The sequence below is a fragment of the Photinus pyralis genome, unplaced genomic scaffold (genome assembly GCF_008802855.1).
Source record: "Photinus pyralis isolate 1611_PpyrPB1 unplaced genomic scaffold, Ppyr1.3 Ppyr1.4_LG4, whole genome shotgun sequence".
Lineage (NCBI taxonomy): Eukaryota > Metazoa > Arthropoda > Insecta > Coleoptera > Lampyridae > Photinus > Photinus pyralis.
The window spans coordinates 23,770,292-23,790,452 of record NW_022170511.1 but is presented as its reverse complement, the minus strand read 5'-3'; the positions used below and the strand labels follow the sequence as shown (position 1 = coordinate 23,790,452).

At 34.3% G+C, this 20,161-nt stretch overlaps 1 protein-coding gene across 3 annotated transcripts in view; it reads right to left on the bottom strand.

The window, feature by feature from the left end:
* LOC116167692 (apoptosis-stimulating of p53 protein 2) overlaps positions 1-20,161 on the bottom strand; it is a 287,541-nt gene that overhangs the window by 239,853 nt on the left and 27,527 nt on the right. Inside the window, exons 1-2 of one of the 3 annotated variants that reach the window (XM_031483157.1) lie at positions 17,894-17,929; positions 5,992-6,019 (exon numbers count right to left, since the gene is read on the bottom strand). The exons of 1 other annotated variant lie outside the window; for it this stretch is intronic. In XM_031483157.1, coding sequence (XP_031339017.1) covers positions 5,992-6,019; positions 17,894-17,911 — 46 coding nt within the window. In that variant the 5' untranslated portion in view covers positions 17,912-17,929. Of the gene's footprint in view, positions 1-5,991; positions 6,020-17,893; positions 17,930-20,161 lie in introns of those variants that run through there. One more of the 3 variants, XM_031483159.1, reaches the window with a different exon arrangement.

The window sequence follows — 20,161 nt, the reverse complement described above, 5'->3', positions numbered from 1 at the left end:
ATCTCACACGAGGACTTTGATCATTTTTTTTGTTATTTGCGGCATTTTCAACTAACTACATGCGACATTAAATAACTGTTTTTTTTTAAATTTTCTAAATTAATTTCAGATTTGTGATTTTCATGTTCAAAAACCCCTAAATACTAAATTTCGTCCTCGATTTCGTCAAAATCAGAATTTTTTCGCACCCGCTTTGGTGCTTTTTAGTGGCAAAAATTAAAGCAAAATCGGAAAGGGCCTACTCAAAAAAGTATTCAAAGACGTGGCACCAGTCTTTGTAATTCTACGGTTGCTGAGAAAGGAATTAAAGAAGAAAGCAAATTTCACCACTCTTTATTTGGTAAAAGTGTCTGTTTTGATCCGTTCTGCTTCCCAATTTTTTTTGTAACACCCTGCATATGTAACGTGAGCCTAATACGGTCTGTTTTTTCAAATATTTGTAGGGTTGAATTTTATTTCGCTAGGGTTACGTAATTTTATGAATTGGGTATGGTATGAGTGTAGAGGGTGTCTCCATTGATCATTCAAAAACTTTAGTAGATTTAGGCATCTAACGATCCGTGAGTCAATTTCCGAATGAACCTATATTTAATTGGTTAAATAGATTCAAATGTTTATTGCGAAAGTTTGTTTATACTGGTTGATCAATAATCTGCCGTTGGGTGCAACACTATGTATATATTAATCCAAACAGGTGACATATTTTAAGTATCATCCCTGGTGGTATAATTTTGAAAAGAGAATCTTTAGATTAAAATATACATGGCGTTCCATTTAAAAAATTAGGTTAGGTTAGTCAACCATTTTATCCGAGCCGATATGCATACTTATATTGAAAACGGCAGATTATTCAACAATCATTGTAAAGAAACTTTTGTTTTTCTGTATCTTTTTTAACTAAGAAAATATAGGGTCGTTCGGAAATTGACATTTTTTAATTTTCCCCCGTACCTCCTAAGCGAAATTTAGATTTTAACATTTTGTTTGACGCAAAAAAAGTGTTTAATTTGGGACACCTTGCACATGCGGAAACTAAAATCACGGAAATAAAATCATTGTGCATACGCAGACCTAGATTTCTAATTGATGACCCAATATTCTCCCTACTTGTTAGTGAAATAAAATAAGTAATATAGGCTTTATGCACTATTTTTGGGAAAAAAATGGTAAAATCAAAATTTAAAATATTCGCTCCTTAAGAGATATAGGAGAAAACCAAAAACTCAATTTCAGAATGACCCTGCACTTTCTTTGTTAAAAGAGATATATGTTTATTACAAAAGTTTGTTTATAATGGTTTTCAAAGGGCCAGGTAAAGTCAACGGACCTAAGCTAATTTTCTAAATAGAAAACCCTGTGTATTTTAATCTAAAAAGATAGCATATTAAAGTCTTCAAAAATATAACTCTAAAAAAGTTTAAAAAATTGAATATTAATAAAAAAAAAAAGAAAATTTTAAAAAATGATTTTTTTAAATTTTTTTAATTAAAACAAAATCTTTTTTGAATTTTTTGGATCACTTGAATCATTTTTAAATATCCGTGGTTTATATTTTTGAAAGGAAAATTTGATGTTATCTTTTAGATTCAAATGTAAAATGTGTTCCATTTAAAAAACAATGTTATCTTAGTCTAACGTTTTACCTGACCCCGTATACTTATATTGAAAACGAGAGATTATTCAACAAGCATTATAAAGAAACTTTTGTATAAAACGATGTTTTGTATCTCTTTTAACTAAGAAAATACTGGGAGACTTGGAAAATCAAGGTTACACACACCATTCGGTTTTTTTCAAAACAACAAAACTGAATGCCCAGTGAGCAGAGCATTTGGTTCTGTTGGATACGGTAAAAATCCGATCCGGCAAAACTTGACTCCGTGTGAACATGCAGAGCATTGTCTGTTTTATTTACTAATTGTCCCTCCCTTGTTCTGAGCCCTCAACAGGCTTTCGCCCAATTACAGAGTGACCCGCATAATGGCCTTTAGTTATTGTGTCACAATCACAGAAACGCAGGAGGGAGTAAAATTTATTGGCAGATTTATTATGTTCACCTAATAGAAATTTCTTTAAATGACTCATTTAAGATCACCGTGACAGTGTAACGGGAGCCTTTAAAATGGGGTTTAGTTTTTTTGAATTTTTCATTATACATTATACTAAAAGGTATAGGGGGTGTTGAGCTTGATCATTCCAAAATTTTAATATAGATTTTTCCATAGGTCCGTAAATAAAGTTGGCGATCTTTATTTTTATGTGTCACTGATTTCTGTGTGCGTCGTGGCCTGTTAGGCCATAGGCGGTTATTGGCGTCAGTCTGTCGACCGTGGAGAAGAGAAGAGACTGTTAATGGGATTTACGTGCCTAAAACAGCCAAATCAGAATCCCACTTCTAGGGCATGAGAAGCGCCAGATTTGGAAAATTAAACTGAAGGTCAAGTGGGCTTCTGATGTGTGTAGCTATAAAGCGAGCGTAATTCGTTAAACTGAACGAATCCGGTTTTTTCATGATAAAAAATGGCCGATTTTTATATTCAATATGAATCGTGTCGTTCAATGATTTTGATTAGTGAAATTTTGAGTTGGCAATAAAAATAGAGATATTCTTGAACGATTCGCTCTAATTATTTTGTATCTGTTTGATATTGTAAAAGCAAAATTCTTCAATTGTAAATAAAATTCTTTTAATATTAAGTAACGAACGTTTTCTAACTGAATCAAATATGTAAATTATAAATTATCAACTATTGGGTAAAGAGAATATATATAACGTTTCTGTGTTCAAATTTGATCATTTAAGGGATTTTTGATGTTAGTAATAGAAAACGTGGTCACACATAATTTCGTAAAATTTTGGAAAGTGGAATTGTTTTCAAAGAATCTACGATTTATTTGTCTGAAGGTCATCACATCTGATGCAATTTTTTTAAATGTAAATCTTCCTATGGTTTCCTCACTTCTTACCTCAACCGGTCTTCTTGATCTTGGGTCGTTTCGAATCGAGATTCGACCCCATTTCCCTCTTTATTAAGGAACTTTATAACCGAGTGATGCTCTAAATAAGGGCACTCACTTTGCAAAACAAACAATCCTGCCAAAACTTCCTAATATCGTGGAGCGGTTATTTGAGAGCCAAGCAATTTGATTGTGTGACGTCATTATTGTAGCTAGGCAATTTAAAAAAAACTCCCTCGTAGCTCTAAAGATGGATTGCAATTAAACAATTACGTTGACGAAGATTTGACTGAATACCAAGCAAAGAAATCTCATAAAGTACACTTATCCCAATTTGCGAACTTCAAAGACATAATTAGCGCGGCGCAAAAACCAATTTCGAACGTTTCAATTTGTTTGGGATTAATTTTTGTTGCCACCCTCCCGCGGGCTCATTTAAATTCGCGAATTTCGGAATGTTGTAATTATTTCCATTTAAAAAGTAATTATCACCCGAATCGAAAGGTAAGTGCGCAAACTTTTTTAATTAATGTAATTGGAAGACGGCTTCCTAATTTAATTTTTCTAAAATGCAAAACAGTAAATTTACTTGGGTAAATAAATAATTCCCCACGGGGGGCGGTTGATGCTACTTTACAACTCCAACGTTGCCAATCAGTTTAAATTGAACACGAGGATTTAAAGTTTCCGTTACGTTGTGCTACGTGGAGAATGTCTGCATTGGAAATTTCGGAGATTAAATTCGCCGCTTGCTTTCAGTTTGAAGGGTTGGTTCGAGAGGTGTAACTATATTAGTGGTTTTAAGATCATTAAAGCGTTACGAACAGTGTAGGGTAACATAAACAACCCTGTTTGATTGTTTTCGACTACTCCTTTCCTAGTTCTTATAGGCGCCACATTGGATTTTCAATGAATGAGATAGAAGACAAGAAAAGAAATTCATTTCAATACATCGTTATCAGATTTTTCGAAAAAAAACAGTGCCTATAGAAACAAAAGCCGTACATTTGTAACCGTTTAACCAAGGGGAAATGAAAACGAAATTACACATTTTCAGTTTTTCACTGATATCTGAGATCAACAATTTCAAATGCGTTTTTTTAGTCATAAAAAGGCGTAACTGTGCCCCCATTTAACCTGCGGTGTTTATCACCGTTGCAGAAATCCCAGTGGTGAGCCACGAATTTGAACCACCCTGTACATTAGGCATAAAGGATGTAAAACTGTCAAGAACTTTGTTTAATATATGCGTTTTTATTGCAGTGACGCACTACAACTGTTGTTGATTAAAACATTATCGACTATCGAAAAGTAATTAAGAGTTATTAATTTAATAAAGGGTAAATTTCGTTTTTTTCCGAGCATAAACAAAGACATGAAATTCGGTATAGCGGGTTATATACGACACTTTTGAAGCAAGCATTTTTGTCTAGAAAAGATATCAGTTTCAGGGGATAATTTATCCGCGTTTAACTCCACCTGCATAAGTGCGAGACTAATTGGGGTATTGCGGTCATTTCTTTTGTGAGCTGCGGTCGACTTTCGGCTACCAGTTTCCTAATCTCATACTTGAATTAATTGATAGACAGGGTCTCCCATTTATGTGGATTATTTCGAAAACTAGCGGGGATATGAAAAATTGATTTATATAAAGAAAATATTCTTCATATAGAGGGCGCCCATTTAATGATGCTATGCATATTTAATAACTAATTTTTTCAAATATTAAACCTATACTTTTTCTTGAATATTCTTCATCGGAAAATAATACATTTTCGTGGAATATATTTTTTTCCTACTCTTACCATGTTTTGCAGACACAAAACCACGATTATTGGTTAGGAAGCTAGGAAGCTGTTGTGAAAAGAATTTGGTACAATTTTTTTTACATCTTAAAAGTCTTCCTGGGAATTTTACTAGAAATCAAACCTTTTTTGGGAATTTATTACGGCCTAAATACTTCGTATTAAATTTCTTTACAAACCTTTTTACCGATCCTAAAAAAATCTTTTAGAAACATCCTTATACCATTCTTTGAATCTAGGATATTTTTAAAATCTTGAATGGTTCTTTAGGAACATTCTCAGAAAACTACCTAGAAAACACCTTCTTGGATACCTAAAATTGTTTATTAGCGATCTTTTGATCAGGCTTTCTAGCAATTTAGAAACGTCCCTACAAATCCTTAGAAAGAAATACATTTTGTAACACGTATCGGTATCAACCGTAATTAGTAGTAGTAGCTAATGTAATCATAACCGCATTATATGACCAATTAGCAATACGGTGTCAAGTCATGCTAATGAACAAAGTCACAATAATTCAAAAGTTCGCAGAATTCCGATTTTCAAACTGTAGGAAAAATCGGAAATAAACGGATATCCAAAAAGTAGGTAACATCATCCATGTCTATTAAGATGCTTGTCGTCGTCGTTCGTCTAACAATGTGGCTGTCACACGGGTTCGATTCCCGTCCGGTGCGGAATTTTTTTATTTTTTTATATTACTTTTCCGGACCCTTAACTTTCTTATTTATGGACCGACCATGATGAAATATTAACAGTAATACCGTTTAATAATAGCAAATCCATCGATTATATTAAACATGTGAAAAATTAACTAAGTGCTTAGTATTAACTCATATTTGTGGACTGATCCTTTCTGAATTTTAACAGAAGTGCCTCTTTATCGAAAGGGTACATTAAACACGTCAAAAGCAGCATGCGCGCTTATGCAAAAGTATTTGTGGATTAGATCATTCGCTCAATAAAAAACGAATCGATGCGTGAAAAGTAAATATAATAAAGGGAAGGTACTGGGTCTCAACCAACTCCTTCCGTGCGGAAAAGTTAAGTTTTGAAGAAACTCATCTTTATTTAGCATTTCTACATTTCGCTAGACTAGTGCCGATTATTGATGTAGGATGGCACACTCGCGCTGGTATTTCTAGTCTAGTTTTATTATAGATTCTTTGGTGCGCATTATTTTTTACGTTTCGACCTTTTTTTCGAAGTATGACGAATAGCTACTCACCACGCTTTGAACATTGAGTGTCACGTACCTGAAACAAGAAGAAACACATTTAATAACATCAATTTTAAAGTCAGCAATTTTCAACAAATGTTATTACTATAGCTTTGGAATTCAATCTAGATGATGAATCATAATTACACAGAATTTAATTGTGCAACAAAATCATTAACACTTAACTGCGTGGTTCAGTGAGAAACAAAAAAAACTTAGGTCCGATTTATGATAGTTTCTAGAAATAATTCATAAAAAAACAAAATGGATATTTAACTTGAAAAAAAAGCGCTCGGGAAGTCAATCAACAAGATTTTATTGTCGAGTAACTTACTGAGCAGTAATTTAGAACGATTCAATCAAATTCATCGAGTAAAGATATTAAAAATGTGCGAGTCTAGAACACTCAATTGTCAAGTTACAGTGGTGCAATATTGTCGGCACTGTTAATGAACCTTAATTCTTGCCGTACTGCAAGGTAATACCTTTCATTACCTGAATTCAATATGTACAGGGACGGACTTAATAAATTCAAATTAGGAGTTACCCGTTTGTTTATGTGCTTTATGAAAATTAAGCCGTGCGAAATTATGCGCTCGACTGTCAATTATTTGTAATGGGAAATGGAATTAAGTTCTTCATAGCAATGTAGGCTAATTAGTTTCAAGACACGCACGTGTGATCGCAGTTTTTTCGGAGATAAGAAAACACGCGTGTTTAATTTAATCGAAGTGAATACAAGTAAGTGATACATAATAATTAACTATCTATTTAAGGGCCATTATAAAATAATTAATTGTGCTTAAACTAATCACGTACTTAAATTTACTTTAAATTATATTCGAAAGAACAAGACAAACAGCGCGATTCTTTTACATATCTCCCTAAACAAGCACAAAAGAAGCGTTTCACCGCTGTGTTTAATTAGTAAAATATACAACAACACTCCAATGTAGTTTTGTAAAGCAACTCCATTTTCTAGGTTAATTAATGCCGCCTGAGAAAACAATGATAATGTATGAACGACATTTAAGAGGGTTATATTTTCTAAAGAGGATAAAATGAGCTCCCTGCTCCAACGGCGTATGTATCTGATATTTTGACTAACTCTTCCAAAATAATTATAAAATTACAGCTCGCGCGGGCGCTGTTTATGTAATAATCTGCAAAGTTGTATTATAATGAGAAATTTTCATTTAAGTGAAAATTCAATTTCTATTACAATGGTTAATCATTGTATCCTCGTTTTCTTCGTGCCATAAACAGAGTATTTGCGTTGACATGTCAACTAACAACTAGTAATAGAATTGGAGAACCTTCCCTCGTTAAATAGGATTTTCTGGAACGTTATAGATAATGAATATAAGAGAGAACTTAAATGGAGAAACTAACTAGTTTCAAAATTTTAATGGTCTGCCTTTTCAAAGGTCTTGAGTTGAGAGTTGAAAGTTACTGACATGTGTACATATAAATTTGACTATGGGTAGTGCAAACTTTGGAAATTACCGCAGAGTTTTTCCCATTCATCCAGTTTCAAACTTTGTAATTGCAAATGAAAGCTTTTCGACTTTAATCCTCCCCTCCAACTATACCCTCAACGAGATTAATTAAGTTTTATGTATCTACAAATTCGCTTGTCAACGGCACAAATGAAAATAAATATATGTACATAGTGGAAACTTATGTATAGCTTGTTTCGAGAACGTCGAATCGCAGAGGTTTGGCTTCAAGGCAAATTTAACGCGACATTTCATACACAATCGTGTTTTCCACACCGCTATTACCGCAAATATGAAACTGCGGCGCGAATCCTTTGAAGAACGTTTGGTCTCTAGACATGTATTAAGTTATATTGCAGCGGGCGGTAAAAGGGCCCCGAACATGCCTGTGTTTAACAGAAAAATTGATAGCAATAACCTCGGCAATAACTCTTAGCTTTGATATGCGTTACACAATATAACGTGCAACAATATTGTGTAAATTCCGTCTAAATTCAAAATATTTTAAATTAAAAGGAACAATTCATCTTCAGTATTGATCCACCAAACCTTTATAATTGACTTTTTCATAACATAGATGCATGTTGTAATGGCTATTGTAATAATAGCCTTCTTTTAATATGTTTGCGATTAGTTGAGTTATAACGCGCGAAACTCGGCGCGAAACGAAATGAGAATGAAAAGAATTTGATAAAACAATGAAAAAAAAACATTGAAATTTTCATTGTTTACAGTAGATATCAAAAAAAGTAGTGAACCAAGAAGGGAGGTACATAATAAGTCAATACTCTTTATTAAAGTTTGAATTGGTTCTTATGTTTCTTAAAATATCGCTTTTGCTGTTATTTTATAATCGTATACGAACTGCGATAAGCAAATATGTTTAAAAATGTCCAGCTACAAGTCTAATTTAAAGCATCGCGCGGTTATAAAGTTCCTCAATAAAGAGGGAAATGGGGTCGAATCTCGTTCCGGAACGACCAAAGATCAGGAAGACCGGTTGAGGTTAGAACTGAGGAAACCATAGGAAGATTTACATTTAAAAAAATTGCATTAGATGTGATGATCTTCCGGCAAATAAATCGTAGATTCGTTGAAAAGAATTCCACTTTCCAAAATTTTACGAAATGATCTGTGCCCACGTTTTCTATTACTAACATCAAAAATCCCTTAAATGACCAAATTTGAACACAGAAACGTAATATATTTTCCCTTTATCCAATAATTGAAAATTTATAATCTACATATTTTAATCAGTTAGAAAACTTTCGTTGTTTAATATTGAAAGAATTTTATTTACAATGGAAAAATTTTGCTTTTACAATATCAAACAGATATACAAGATAATTACAGCGAATCGTTCAAGAATATCTCTATTTTTATGGCCAACTCAAAATTTCACTAATCAAAATCATTGAACGACACTATTCGTATTGAAAAGAGTTGACTGACCTAACATGATTTTTTTTAATGGAACACCTTGTATATTTGAATACAACAGATAACATCAAATTCTCCTTTCAAAAATATAAACCAGGGATATTTAAAAAGGATTCAAGTCAATCAAAAAATTCAAAAAAAATTAAAAAAATTTAATTTAAAAATCAAAGTAAACTTTCTTGAAGTTATATTTTGAAGACTTTAATATGTTATTTATAATACACAAGGTTTTCCATTTAGAAAATTAGCTTAGGTCCGATGACTTTTTTACCTGGCCCCTTATGCTTATTTTGAAAACCATTATAAACAAACTTTTGTAATAAAAACATATTTCTGTATCTCTTTTAACAAAGAAAGTACAGGGTCATTCTGCAATTCAGTTTTTTTTGTTTTCTCCCGTATCTCTTAAGGAGCGAATATTTTTAAATTTTGATTTTACCATTTTTTTCCCAAAAATAGTACATAAGGCTTGTATTACTTATTTTACTTCACTAACAAATACGGAGAATATTGGACCACCAATAAGAAATTTAGGTCTGCGTAGCACAATGATTTTATTTCCGCCATTTTAGTTTCCGCATGTGCAAGGTGTCCCAAATTAAACACTTTTATCGCGTCAAACAAAATGTTAAAATCTAAATTTAGCTTAGGAGGTACGGGAGAAGATTAAAAAAATGTCAATTTCCGAATGACTATATTTTCCGAGATAGTTTCTTAGTTATAAGAGATACATAAAAACAAAAGTTTCTTTATAATGATTGTTGAATAATCTGCCGTCTTCAATATAAGTATGTATATCGGCTCGGGTAAAATGGTTGACTAACCTAACCTAATTTTTTTAATGGAACACCATGTATATTTTAATCTAAAGAATCTCTTTTCAAAAATATACCACCAGGGATGATATTTAAAAAAGATTCAAGTGATTCAAAAAATTAAAAAAGATTCAAAAAGTCTATAAAAGATTTAAAAAATTTAATTTAAAAAAACAAAAAAATTGTTATTTACTTTTTAAAATCTTTTGAATCTTTTTAAATCAATATTCAATGTTAGAGTTATATTTTTGAAAAGACTTTAATATGTTATCTGTTTAGATTAATATATACAGGGTGTTGCACCCAACGGCAGATTATTGAACTATTACGAACTATTATAAACAAACTCTCGGAATAAACATTTCTCAATTGATTTTAACCAAGAAAACATAGGGTTATCCGGAAATTGACCATCCCCCCAATCCCATCACTTAAGCGAGCAAATATTCCCAAATTTCGATTTTACCAAGTTTTACGCAAAAAGAGCACACAAAGCATACATTACTTTTGATTTGTTTAAATTCGCGAAACTCTCTCGCTAACTACTCTTTTACTTTTTCAATCCTGATGCATTTTCCAGGCATCTAAAATGATCTCATACCATGCAATTGCAAATCAGCAGTTTTGATCACGTACACCTGATGAAGATAGTATTCTCTACTCTAAAATGGCGGACAGACTGACGGCAAGAACTTCCGAAACTCTATGGCACGAAAAATAGCCAATTTTATTAAGATCTCACGGATCTTTAAATACTTAAATGTACTAAAGTTTGTGAATGGTCGATCAATGGAGACACCCTGTACACTCATGCCATTCCCAATTTATTAAATTACGTAACCCTGGCGAGATAACACTCAACCCTACAAACATTTGAAAAAACAGACCGTATTCACGTTACATTATTCAGGGTACGACAACAGGACAAGACTACGATGCAGGTCAGTTGTTTATAATACCTTGATTGTTTATTTATTATTATTACTATTTATGCTCTTCGGGCTCTGCTTCGGAGGGTAATGATCTGGTTCCGCTCCCAGGGCTTGGATGTAGCTTGGCGCGAACAGAGCGACCAAAATCTAGGCGTGGCTTTTCGTTCTCGTGTTTTGCACGGACCGCTTACGGAATTGACGCACTTATTACTACACTCGACCCACCATTGGCCGAGCTTCCGCAACAATGGGCTGGCAGAGTATAAATGCATAACCCAAAACACCAAGAAGGCACTGGAGTTGGGCAAGTCTACTTGTGTATATTTGTATATAATGCGTATGTATTGTAATCTTAGGTTTAATCGTTAACTGCTCATTGTTCCGTACTGCGGCAACAGTGCTATGTGGAAATTCTCAAGTATTTCGTTCTCTTCTCAAACGTGTTGCTCAAAATCTTCTTCAGCGATGCAGCGGTGGCTGGATACCGGCGTGATTTCGTTCTTCTAGGTATCGCCTCGAAGACGATTGGCTCAATGGCCCGTATGAATAAAAGTAAGCAAATGCTTATACTTGCAAAATTCAAAATAAATACTCGTAAGTGCTCCTTCGCACTGGGCGACTTAGCAGCGCTTCTAAGCAGAAGGACAGGACGTAGTGCAGCGCTGCTAAACCATGCTAAACAGAGCAGTGTGAAGGGGCAGTTACGAGTATTTACTTTGAATTTTGCAAGTATAAGCATTTGCTTACTTTTATTCATACGGGTCAATGTCGTGCGGTGCTCTTCGCAAGAACGATTGTAAGACAAGCTGAACGAAAATGTAAGTTAAATAGCTTTACTTACATAATGATACAAAAAAGCTGGTTTTACATCCATAAATCATGAGAATAGTCAACTACAACAGCGCTATAGGTATATGGCAGAGTGCATTTTATTACTGCTAATCAGTACTTATATACGGCGCATCTAAATAAGAGGGGGTTGCAATTGGCGCTCGCATACAATGGCCCATTAAAAATGCATTACACAAATCAAATGGCACGTTGCAGTGTAGATTATTAGCTACAAAGTAAGACGTCATCAATATCGCAGTTACTCTGACCGGTGTGCATTACGAAAACACCCATATACACACGTCACAGTGTATCTATTGGGTTTGTTAAAATTTCTCCATTTTTTTAAATAAGTATTAGCTACCCAAGAAGGATTCCACGAAAACAATTTCGGGACGTTATTTAAACCAGATGCGAAATGTATAACATGACATCAAGCTGAGGTAATATAAAATGCAAAAGAAATTGCTTTAGGAAGTAAGGCGCCAGGTGGTCTTTCATTTGTTAACTGAAACTCATTCACGACAGCTTTCAAACAAAGTACAAAACGAAAACGCAGAAAACTGAATCTCATGTTAGCGTAAGCCTTTTACTAATTTCAACGGTAATTACATCAAACATCATTCCCTGATGACGACTTTATTTCATAACGTTACATCGTTGCAGAAAATTTCATCGGAGCGTGAAATTATGACATCAACGCAACCGAACGGTCCCAATCGAGCGTGATGAATGTGTTAGGCTGATTGTGAGGATCTTTTTATGATATCGCCGTTTTGTTACGCGGCACGAAAATGTAAGATTTCTACTTTTTAATGGCGATTCGTGAATCGATTAGCGTGCAACAGGTGCGTACAGAGGACTAGCGTAACGGTAGCAACGGTTTTGGTTCCGTTAACGCTATTGTACATTCATTTTCCTTAATACGGATATTGGATTTAAATAGTAGTAAGTAATTTTACAAAAGGATCGAAAGCAGTACTTCGTGAATTGCGCTAAAAATCTTCAGAAGGAAAACTGGCACCGATATAGAGGGTGTTACATGACCGTATGTAAAAAAATTGGGTGATGGAGGTGATCAAGACAAGCACTTTTTCCAAATAAACCGAGGCTCCAACGTGTTTCGTTTGGGAGCCACCCCCAAAGAAGTGGTGAAATTTGGATTTCTTCTTTAATGTTTTTCTCAGCAACCATAAGAGTTACAAAGATGGGTGGCACGTCTTTGAATAGGTTTTTGGGTAGGTATGCCCCGGTATGCTCTATCAGAAGACTACAACGACGTTGGCCAATTGATCTCAAATAAGAAGTACGTGAACTCCTCGCTGGAAGAGTTCCCATCCCGCCATCCACGACTGTCTAGTTTTAAGGTCCCATGTTATCACATTAGCATTAGAATGTCAATTCTGATTGCCAATAAATATATTTTAAAAAAATGTTTTTGGAATAAATTTTTGTCATTAATTAATTGTGTGTTTATTCAAACCTATTGTACGACCCGGATAGTATTTATGTCAGATTTCTTTCACACAGCAGCTATAGCAATATCTAACAACACTAAGGGTCTCTAATTTTGTGGAACTTCTGAGGAAATTGTAAAAATTCCTGTAGAATCTTTAGCGAAAGTTTCAGAAGGGATAGCGCCTGAACAATTCCTAAGCATAAAAAGCATTTGCAGAATCTATTAAGAATTTCTGATGAATCCTTACAAATTATTAAAAAAATATTTCATTCTTGGAAAATAACTGAAAATTTTTGATCTTTGGAAACTTTATGAAGATATACCCTTCAATCCATCAAGAATATTTAAATAATTTCTAAACAGTGTGTTTAAAAAAACTAGTGCTGGAAGAATAAATGAGAATTTGTTCGTTTGATTTCTGCCTTTATTTTTAAATAGTTGAGGATGTAAGTTGGATAGCTCTTCCATTTCGACTCCCTATATACTTGCAACATTTCTATTGCGGAACCCCGATCCGAATCCCTCTGTATCATGGTCGAGCCACCAGAACAAACTGCATTATCTCTAGAGCACAGATTTAGACAGTAAGTATTATTGTTTAGGAGCAAGACATGTAAATTGTTTATATGTTTCTTCTTTTATAATTGTGGATACCATAACGAGGTCCTGTAACAAATAGTTGTTTTGAAGATATATTCAGTGTTCCAGACAATATTTTAACCCTGCATAAACGGCAGGTGGGACATATACCGATTTAGTCTCGTATTTAGTATACCTATAGGTTAATTAAACAATTTTAAAAACAAGCTACTATTTTTAAGATCTAGAGAAACATACTGCTAGTAAACAATGTCTTGTGGACGTTGAGGTTTGGTCCAGACGTCTTCGTTTCAATTTATTTAATTAATTTGGTTGTTTTTTTACGTGTTAATACAAAGCGAGTATTGGATTTCTATTTGTATCCATTGGTTTGTTCTGTTTCGTTGTAAAATATTATTTCCTAGAATTGTTAAAATGTACGGCAATTTATCGCTTATTTTCATTACCAATTTTACTTTGTTAAATCATTTACGTGATATTGCTAATTTAATTTATGGGCACTTTGATTATTTTTGTAAAAGGTTGATGTAATTTATTAGAGATAAGAATGCACTTAATCCGCAAAAAATTGCGTGCATTCGTAGAAAATTGTTATAAAAGATAAGACATTTCCGCGTAAAATTTTGATGCTACGTGATTTGAAGAGCGCCAAGAAACGGAGTCCCGCTAATTGGATAAAGTTCTTTTCGAAGTTTGGAAGTAGGGAAGACTCGTTAATACCGGAGTCGGTGCAAGAAAGGGGTCTCTTTGCCAATTTCGAGGCCGAGTTGCTATTCGTTGAAAGCCTAGAAGACGGGTGTGTATTTTCAGTTACGTTTCGTTTTGTTCGTCAACTAAAATTCATTAGGTAATAATCAGGAAACCAGCCGAGTTCAAGTTGAGAAGACGTACATAAAAGTTTGGGTGTAGCAGTTTTTTCATTGAAGTTTTTCGTGTCATCTGTCGTGGTTGACCAGTCAATTTAATTCAAATTGAGTGAAATTACGTTCCTGTGACCTGATCAGAAGATAAGTTAAAGAAGAACAAGTTGGTGCACGATCGGTTTTGTTAAGTGCGTTTTTCTTTCGCAATAAATGGTTTGTGTGCCCGGATTTTTGGAATTTTAATAGAAAACTGTAAGTAATTTTAAGATTTCATTTTTTGTTTAGTTGTAATCGAACACTTATGCGGGGTATGTAAACGGACCTTGTTGTAGTCAATTTTTGATTGTTAGGATTTTATAATTAATTAGTTTTGTACCTATGTTTGAACTAAATTTTTTGTAAAATCATGTAAATCATGTGTTTAATCGAACCCTTTAACGACCCAGATAAATGTCTCATGTTGAATAATGACTCATTTTGTTAATCAGTACCCAAAGTTTGTTTCAGATGTCTACAAAATTTGTGTAAATAATCCTTTTCGAATTTAAGGATTTGATCGCGGTCATTATTTGCCTTAGAATTTGGGATTTGAAATCGAGATTGGAATTTGTTGTTGTACCGGACTCGACCGCGGTTCAGATGTGTCCTGCGAGAAATTTTATAAGAGAGAGCAACTCATGTAAGGAATAAATTCATTTTTAGCGTTGTTATGTACTATTAGAAAAAATACAATCCCCCTCTAACACTACTCGGAATTATAAACACCTACTCTAAAGTTTTAAATTAAAAGCGAGTCGCGTGGCATCTTGTTTGAAACCGCTTTGATTCTATGTTTAGCAATATACCGTTTTTGGAATTTGGTGCATCATAACTGAGAAACTTAACTTCGAAGATAAAAAATGTTGTTAATCACAAAACCCTACGTAGCATGAAGCAAGGAATGCCACTTATTTATCATTTTGAGCATTGCATTAATAATAAATCCTCCCGCCATTCAAATTTGTTATGGAACAGTCACAATCTAAAGCTAAACGATGTTACTAATTTTGCTTGCTTGATATATTGCAATAAGTTGGCTGAGCGCTTCATTTCTATTGTTCAATGAGTTCTAATTATAAATGTCGGAACATTGCGACATCTTAATGTAAAAGACGAGGTAAAAAATATAATTTCTAAAAACTGTATGCGTTTTTTCAAGGTCATTTTTAGCTACCCGAAAACAGCTCTATTTCGCTAGCCACCTCGTTTTCTGTCCGCCAGCAAGTGTAATTTAATATGACAGTTTATTAGGGGCGAATTCGTGAAATTTATTTTCATCTAAATGGAGTGTGATCTAATCTCTGGATGTGGTATTGAAACTATTTTACACGCTCATCACCTCGGCGAGGCCACTTCAAAAAAGTGGCGACTATACAGGGTGTAGCATAAAAGTTATCGAAAAAAATTACCAAAAAATACCAAATTTATGTTTTTTTTAAATGCAACACTTTTAGACATATGGCGACGGTAAGTGTGTACAATTTTGATGGAAAATTTTATGGTAGGTTCTTCTAATGAAAGCAAACGGACGTGCCAAAAATTGTACTGCACATGCGCAATAGTCAACCTTCCTATTTGTAAAGTCGCGCTGCGCAGAATATAGATTACACCCCAAAACAGAACATATAAACGTAAAATACTCCTTTTTTTGCGGTATAATTATGTGCGAAATATGCTCAGTGTAGTGGAGTCTTAGAATGCGAAGCATCTTTACCAGCCTATAGGAAGAGATTGACTAAAAGAGAGACTATCAATATATTGGTGCTTTTTTGACCCGAATCAAATCTGTTTTCGAACCAAATGTTTTGATTTTCCATACTTTCTATAATGGACCAAAACCCGAGCCAAAACCGAGACCAAACCGAATCAAAAATTATTCATTCACAGTGACGGCTGCTCCGGTGTCATCTTCGAAGAAAAATGGTCCGATCACTCCTCGTGACCAAAATCCACACCACAGTTGCGTGTTGTGGATGTATTGGAATTTGGAAGTTCCATGAATCCTCGCGAATTTCAATCTGAAGAGAAAAGGAGGTACCCAAAAGGCATAAACAAAATCAACCACACTTTTCTGGTGTCAAAAATAGTTTCAGTAAAGACCGAGGTAAAGACCAAATGGCTGAAATTATCTTCATTCCCTAACGGCAAAAAAGATTAAGGGAGACTGATTCTACTACGGAATTTGCCTACGAGGCTTTGAGAATTAAAGAAAAGGTAACAAGTGAACGTTGACCACCTTCGGTTTGCTTCATTACCTACGTTTTTTAAACATTTCTCAACAACAAAAAATCATATCAAAAAAGTAGGCAGTGTCAAATTTATCTAGGTAGTGAATAAATTTGCCAGTTTCTTTGGAGTTAATTTTGGGAAATTTTGCCACTTTATACCTGGTCATCCAACATGAAAGATGATAATTAGTGAAAATTTGAAAAAGTCTAATTTCCACCGTTGTAGGTGTGATCCCTTGAAAACCTATAACTTTCGCTATAACTATAATAGCAGTAATACAGCCGCCGTACTCGCGCAAGTGCCCAACGGGTATTTTCATACTGAACTTTGGTGGATTTGGCACGTAGGTATCTCACCTATTTTTAAAGTAGCCCAATTTTCCTTGTCTAATTAATTGGACGCACTGTAACTACTCGGGGCTGTTGAACCAATAAACCACAATAATCTCGCCAATAATATACTTATTTTTTTTTATAGTGATGACAGGAGTCATTATAGATATTTGAAATGTCAAAAATCAAAAGTCTTTTAGGTAACTCACTCATTAATGTCTTCGTTGTGAGCACAAATTTTTCGAATTGTTGATTGTTATGCAGAAGAACGTATTGAATATAAGGTGAAATTCGCGCGAAAAGTTTTGGACGATGGAAATGCTGTCGCGGTTGCGGAGACATCGCAAGTTTCAGCTTCTGGTAAAAGTTCAGTTTGTAGTAATTTTAAAGATAGTAATTCCAGTTTTATTCTTTCGCAAAATTGCAAAACGTAGTGACCAAAAATTCAATTACATACAACTTTATTGAAAAAAACCAAATTTCTTTCGTTTTTAATAATTTTTTTTAATTATAATTACTATTACATAATAAACACTATTTTTTTCTGTAGTTACGCCCTATTTCAGTGTGCGTCAACAGCATAGGTGATTGGCCCACCAATAATATACTTATTAAAAATTTTTATTATATTATTGTGGTTTATAGTGTTTCTGTTTAAATTTTGCATGTCCAATTAATATTCATGTTAGTTCGGACATGCGCAGGCTCAGTTTTTAATCGCCAATCAACGACCAGCTTTAAAAATAATTATGTAGGAAAAATAAATCCCTTTATTACGAATGCGGATTTTTTCATTGAACTCGCCTAGTTCTATTATTCAATTTTTGCACGATCTGGTACTTCAAGTGTATCTGCTAACAGATTTAACGTACCTTGACACTCGCCACCATGAAGAGGATTAAAGTTACGTACCTGCAACAAAACAGAGTTTAATTACCTCGGTATTATTTATTAAAGCAGCGATAAACATATTATAATCTCAGTAATTATTACACTATCCATTGCTGTACGCTGTACAGGGTGGTTCAAATTCTTGATCCACCATTGGGATATCCGTAACAGAGAGAAATACAGTGGATATGAATTGAGTTTTGTGACTCAAAAAACGTATTTGTAATTTTTTTTTAATCTTTGAAAAAACTGAGATATGACCGAATCTGTCAAAAATCTTTTCTTGGCGCTTTACGAAAGCCCACACGTGAACCCGAGCGTGAACCTGAACGCAAACCATTTCAGTCAGCGATAAGTCTCTGGTTTTAGTGGACAGACCGTTCCTCGATTTGTATCGCTGTCCGTCTGTGTGTCTAGATCGGAGACATATTTCGGGTTTTCACTATAGTTGTTCAAAGTAAAATATTATTATTATATTATATTACGCATTTCCTTGTAAGAAGCACCTTCTCAATGATGAGAAAGTGAATTAAAATCTAAAAGTCGGCAGCAATTAAAGTGTAATTATGTACCAATAAATTAACGTTTATTGTTACCTCATTTCCGGGTAATAACCATGTATTCGTTACTGTTGTCTGTTATTGGAAAGTTAATGATGCGAATACGTATCAATGGAAATAAAGAAAAATGAAAATTGCAACAGTGGATCTAATACTAGTAGCATGATCGTTGTAAAAATTATTCCGTGCGTATTGTTGTACTGCGACAATGAACATTTGCAAAACTCATAATCACTAATTTATAACTACCACAGGTTGCTAATTTCACTTCCAAATTCCGTGAAACGTTTTGAAACCGCAAATTTCAATAATCCTAATTTTTTCAAAAATTATCATTGGTCAAGACAGTGGGATCGCCATCACCAAAAAAATCGAAAACGTAGCGTTCAACGAGAAAATTGATGGCAAAAATAGAGAAACGTACTAGAAGAGAATCAATTTTCCTCGGACGGCTTATATTTAGATACAATGTGAAGGACGGCACATACTAATGACCTGTAAAATTAGTAAATTATTCTCAATGAGTTTCACCTGCTCTCTTCAATTAACAAAATCAATTTCGAAAGTTTTGATCAACGAAAATGAGCGACGTCGTAGCTTCTGGGTCGAGTTCTGGGTACTTCCAAAAATTTAATTAAAACACTTCTCGTTGCTTTCTCTACGCTACGACATGGACCATAAAACGACGTGTAAGAATGCAAAGGAAAGTAACAGTACTCTAACGCTTGGTCCGTTATGGGTAGGTCGGACTACAATATTATTAAGGAACACATTGCAACATAATTGCACTTGTAATTATATATATGGTAGAATCTACGGTGACAGCTGAACAGAATAAATTAAGTGTAATTACAATTACAGACTCGCCCAACTGCTTTCAATTCACCGATGTGCTTTTTACCTATCGTTCATTCCGCGTGGAAACAAAAGGGAAAAAAAAAACACGGTTTACATTATCCGGTCATTTTTTTAACAATGGGCACATTTGTAGACGTCCGAAGAATAATATTTCTGTCATCTTGGTAGCGCGTGACGGGACTCAATTACCATAAATATTGGATACGTTCTAACTTGTCACGATATTTACTAAGTACTAAGCGATTGTATTCAATAGATGCTAGAAGGGAATTTTGCGATACCGATTTCATTCGAGATTTCTTTACTATACAACATTTTTCCTAAAGACCTTGCCAAGAAGGTTTGAGTTCTCTGGGTCCAAAATGGGATAAAAAAAAGTATTCTTTTAAAATTCTGTCTTGAAAAATAACGGAGATATCACAGAAAAACTCAAAACGTCAAATTTCGGTTTCATTTTCCCTAGCTTAAACCGTCGCGTCGGCAATGTACAGTTTCCGTTAGCTTCTTCTATGGGCACTTTTTTCGGAGAATCTGAGTCTGTTATCAGAATTTCCACAACACGCTGGATGTAGAAGCTACGGGCTACTATCTTGTTAGCTCCCTGGTTAGCTCTTACGTGTGCCACATAAGTTTTTTACAGATTTTGAACCACCCTGTACAATTCTAAGGGGGCTAATCAGTGGAGACGGAGATAGAGACCTTCTGGATGACTTTAATAGCGCTCTTTTTTATAAAAAACAAACGGTAACCTTCCACTGGTATACAACTATCCACGTGATTATATGGGGTTGAAACTACATGTGGCATGTTTGGGGGGGGGGGGGCTAAGGC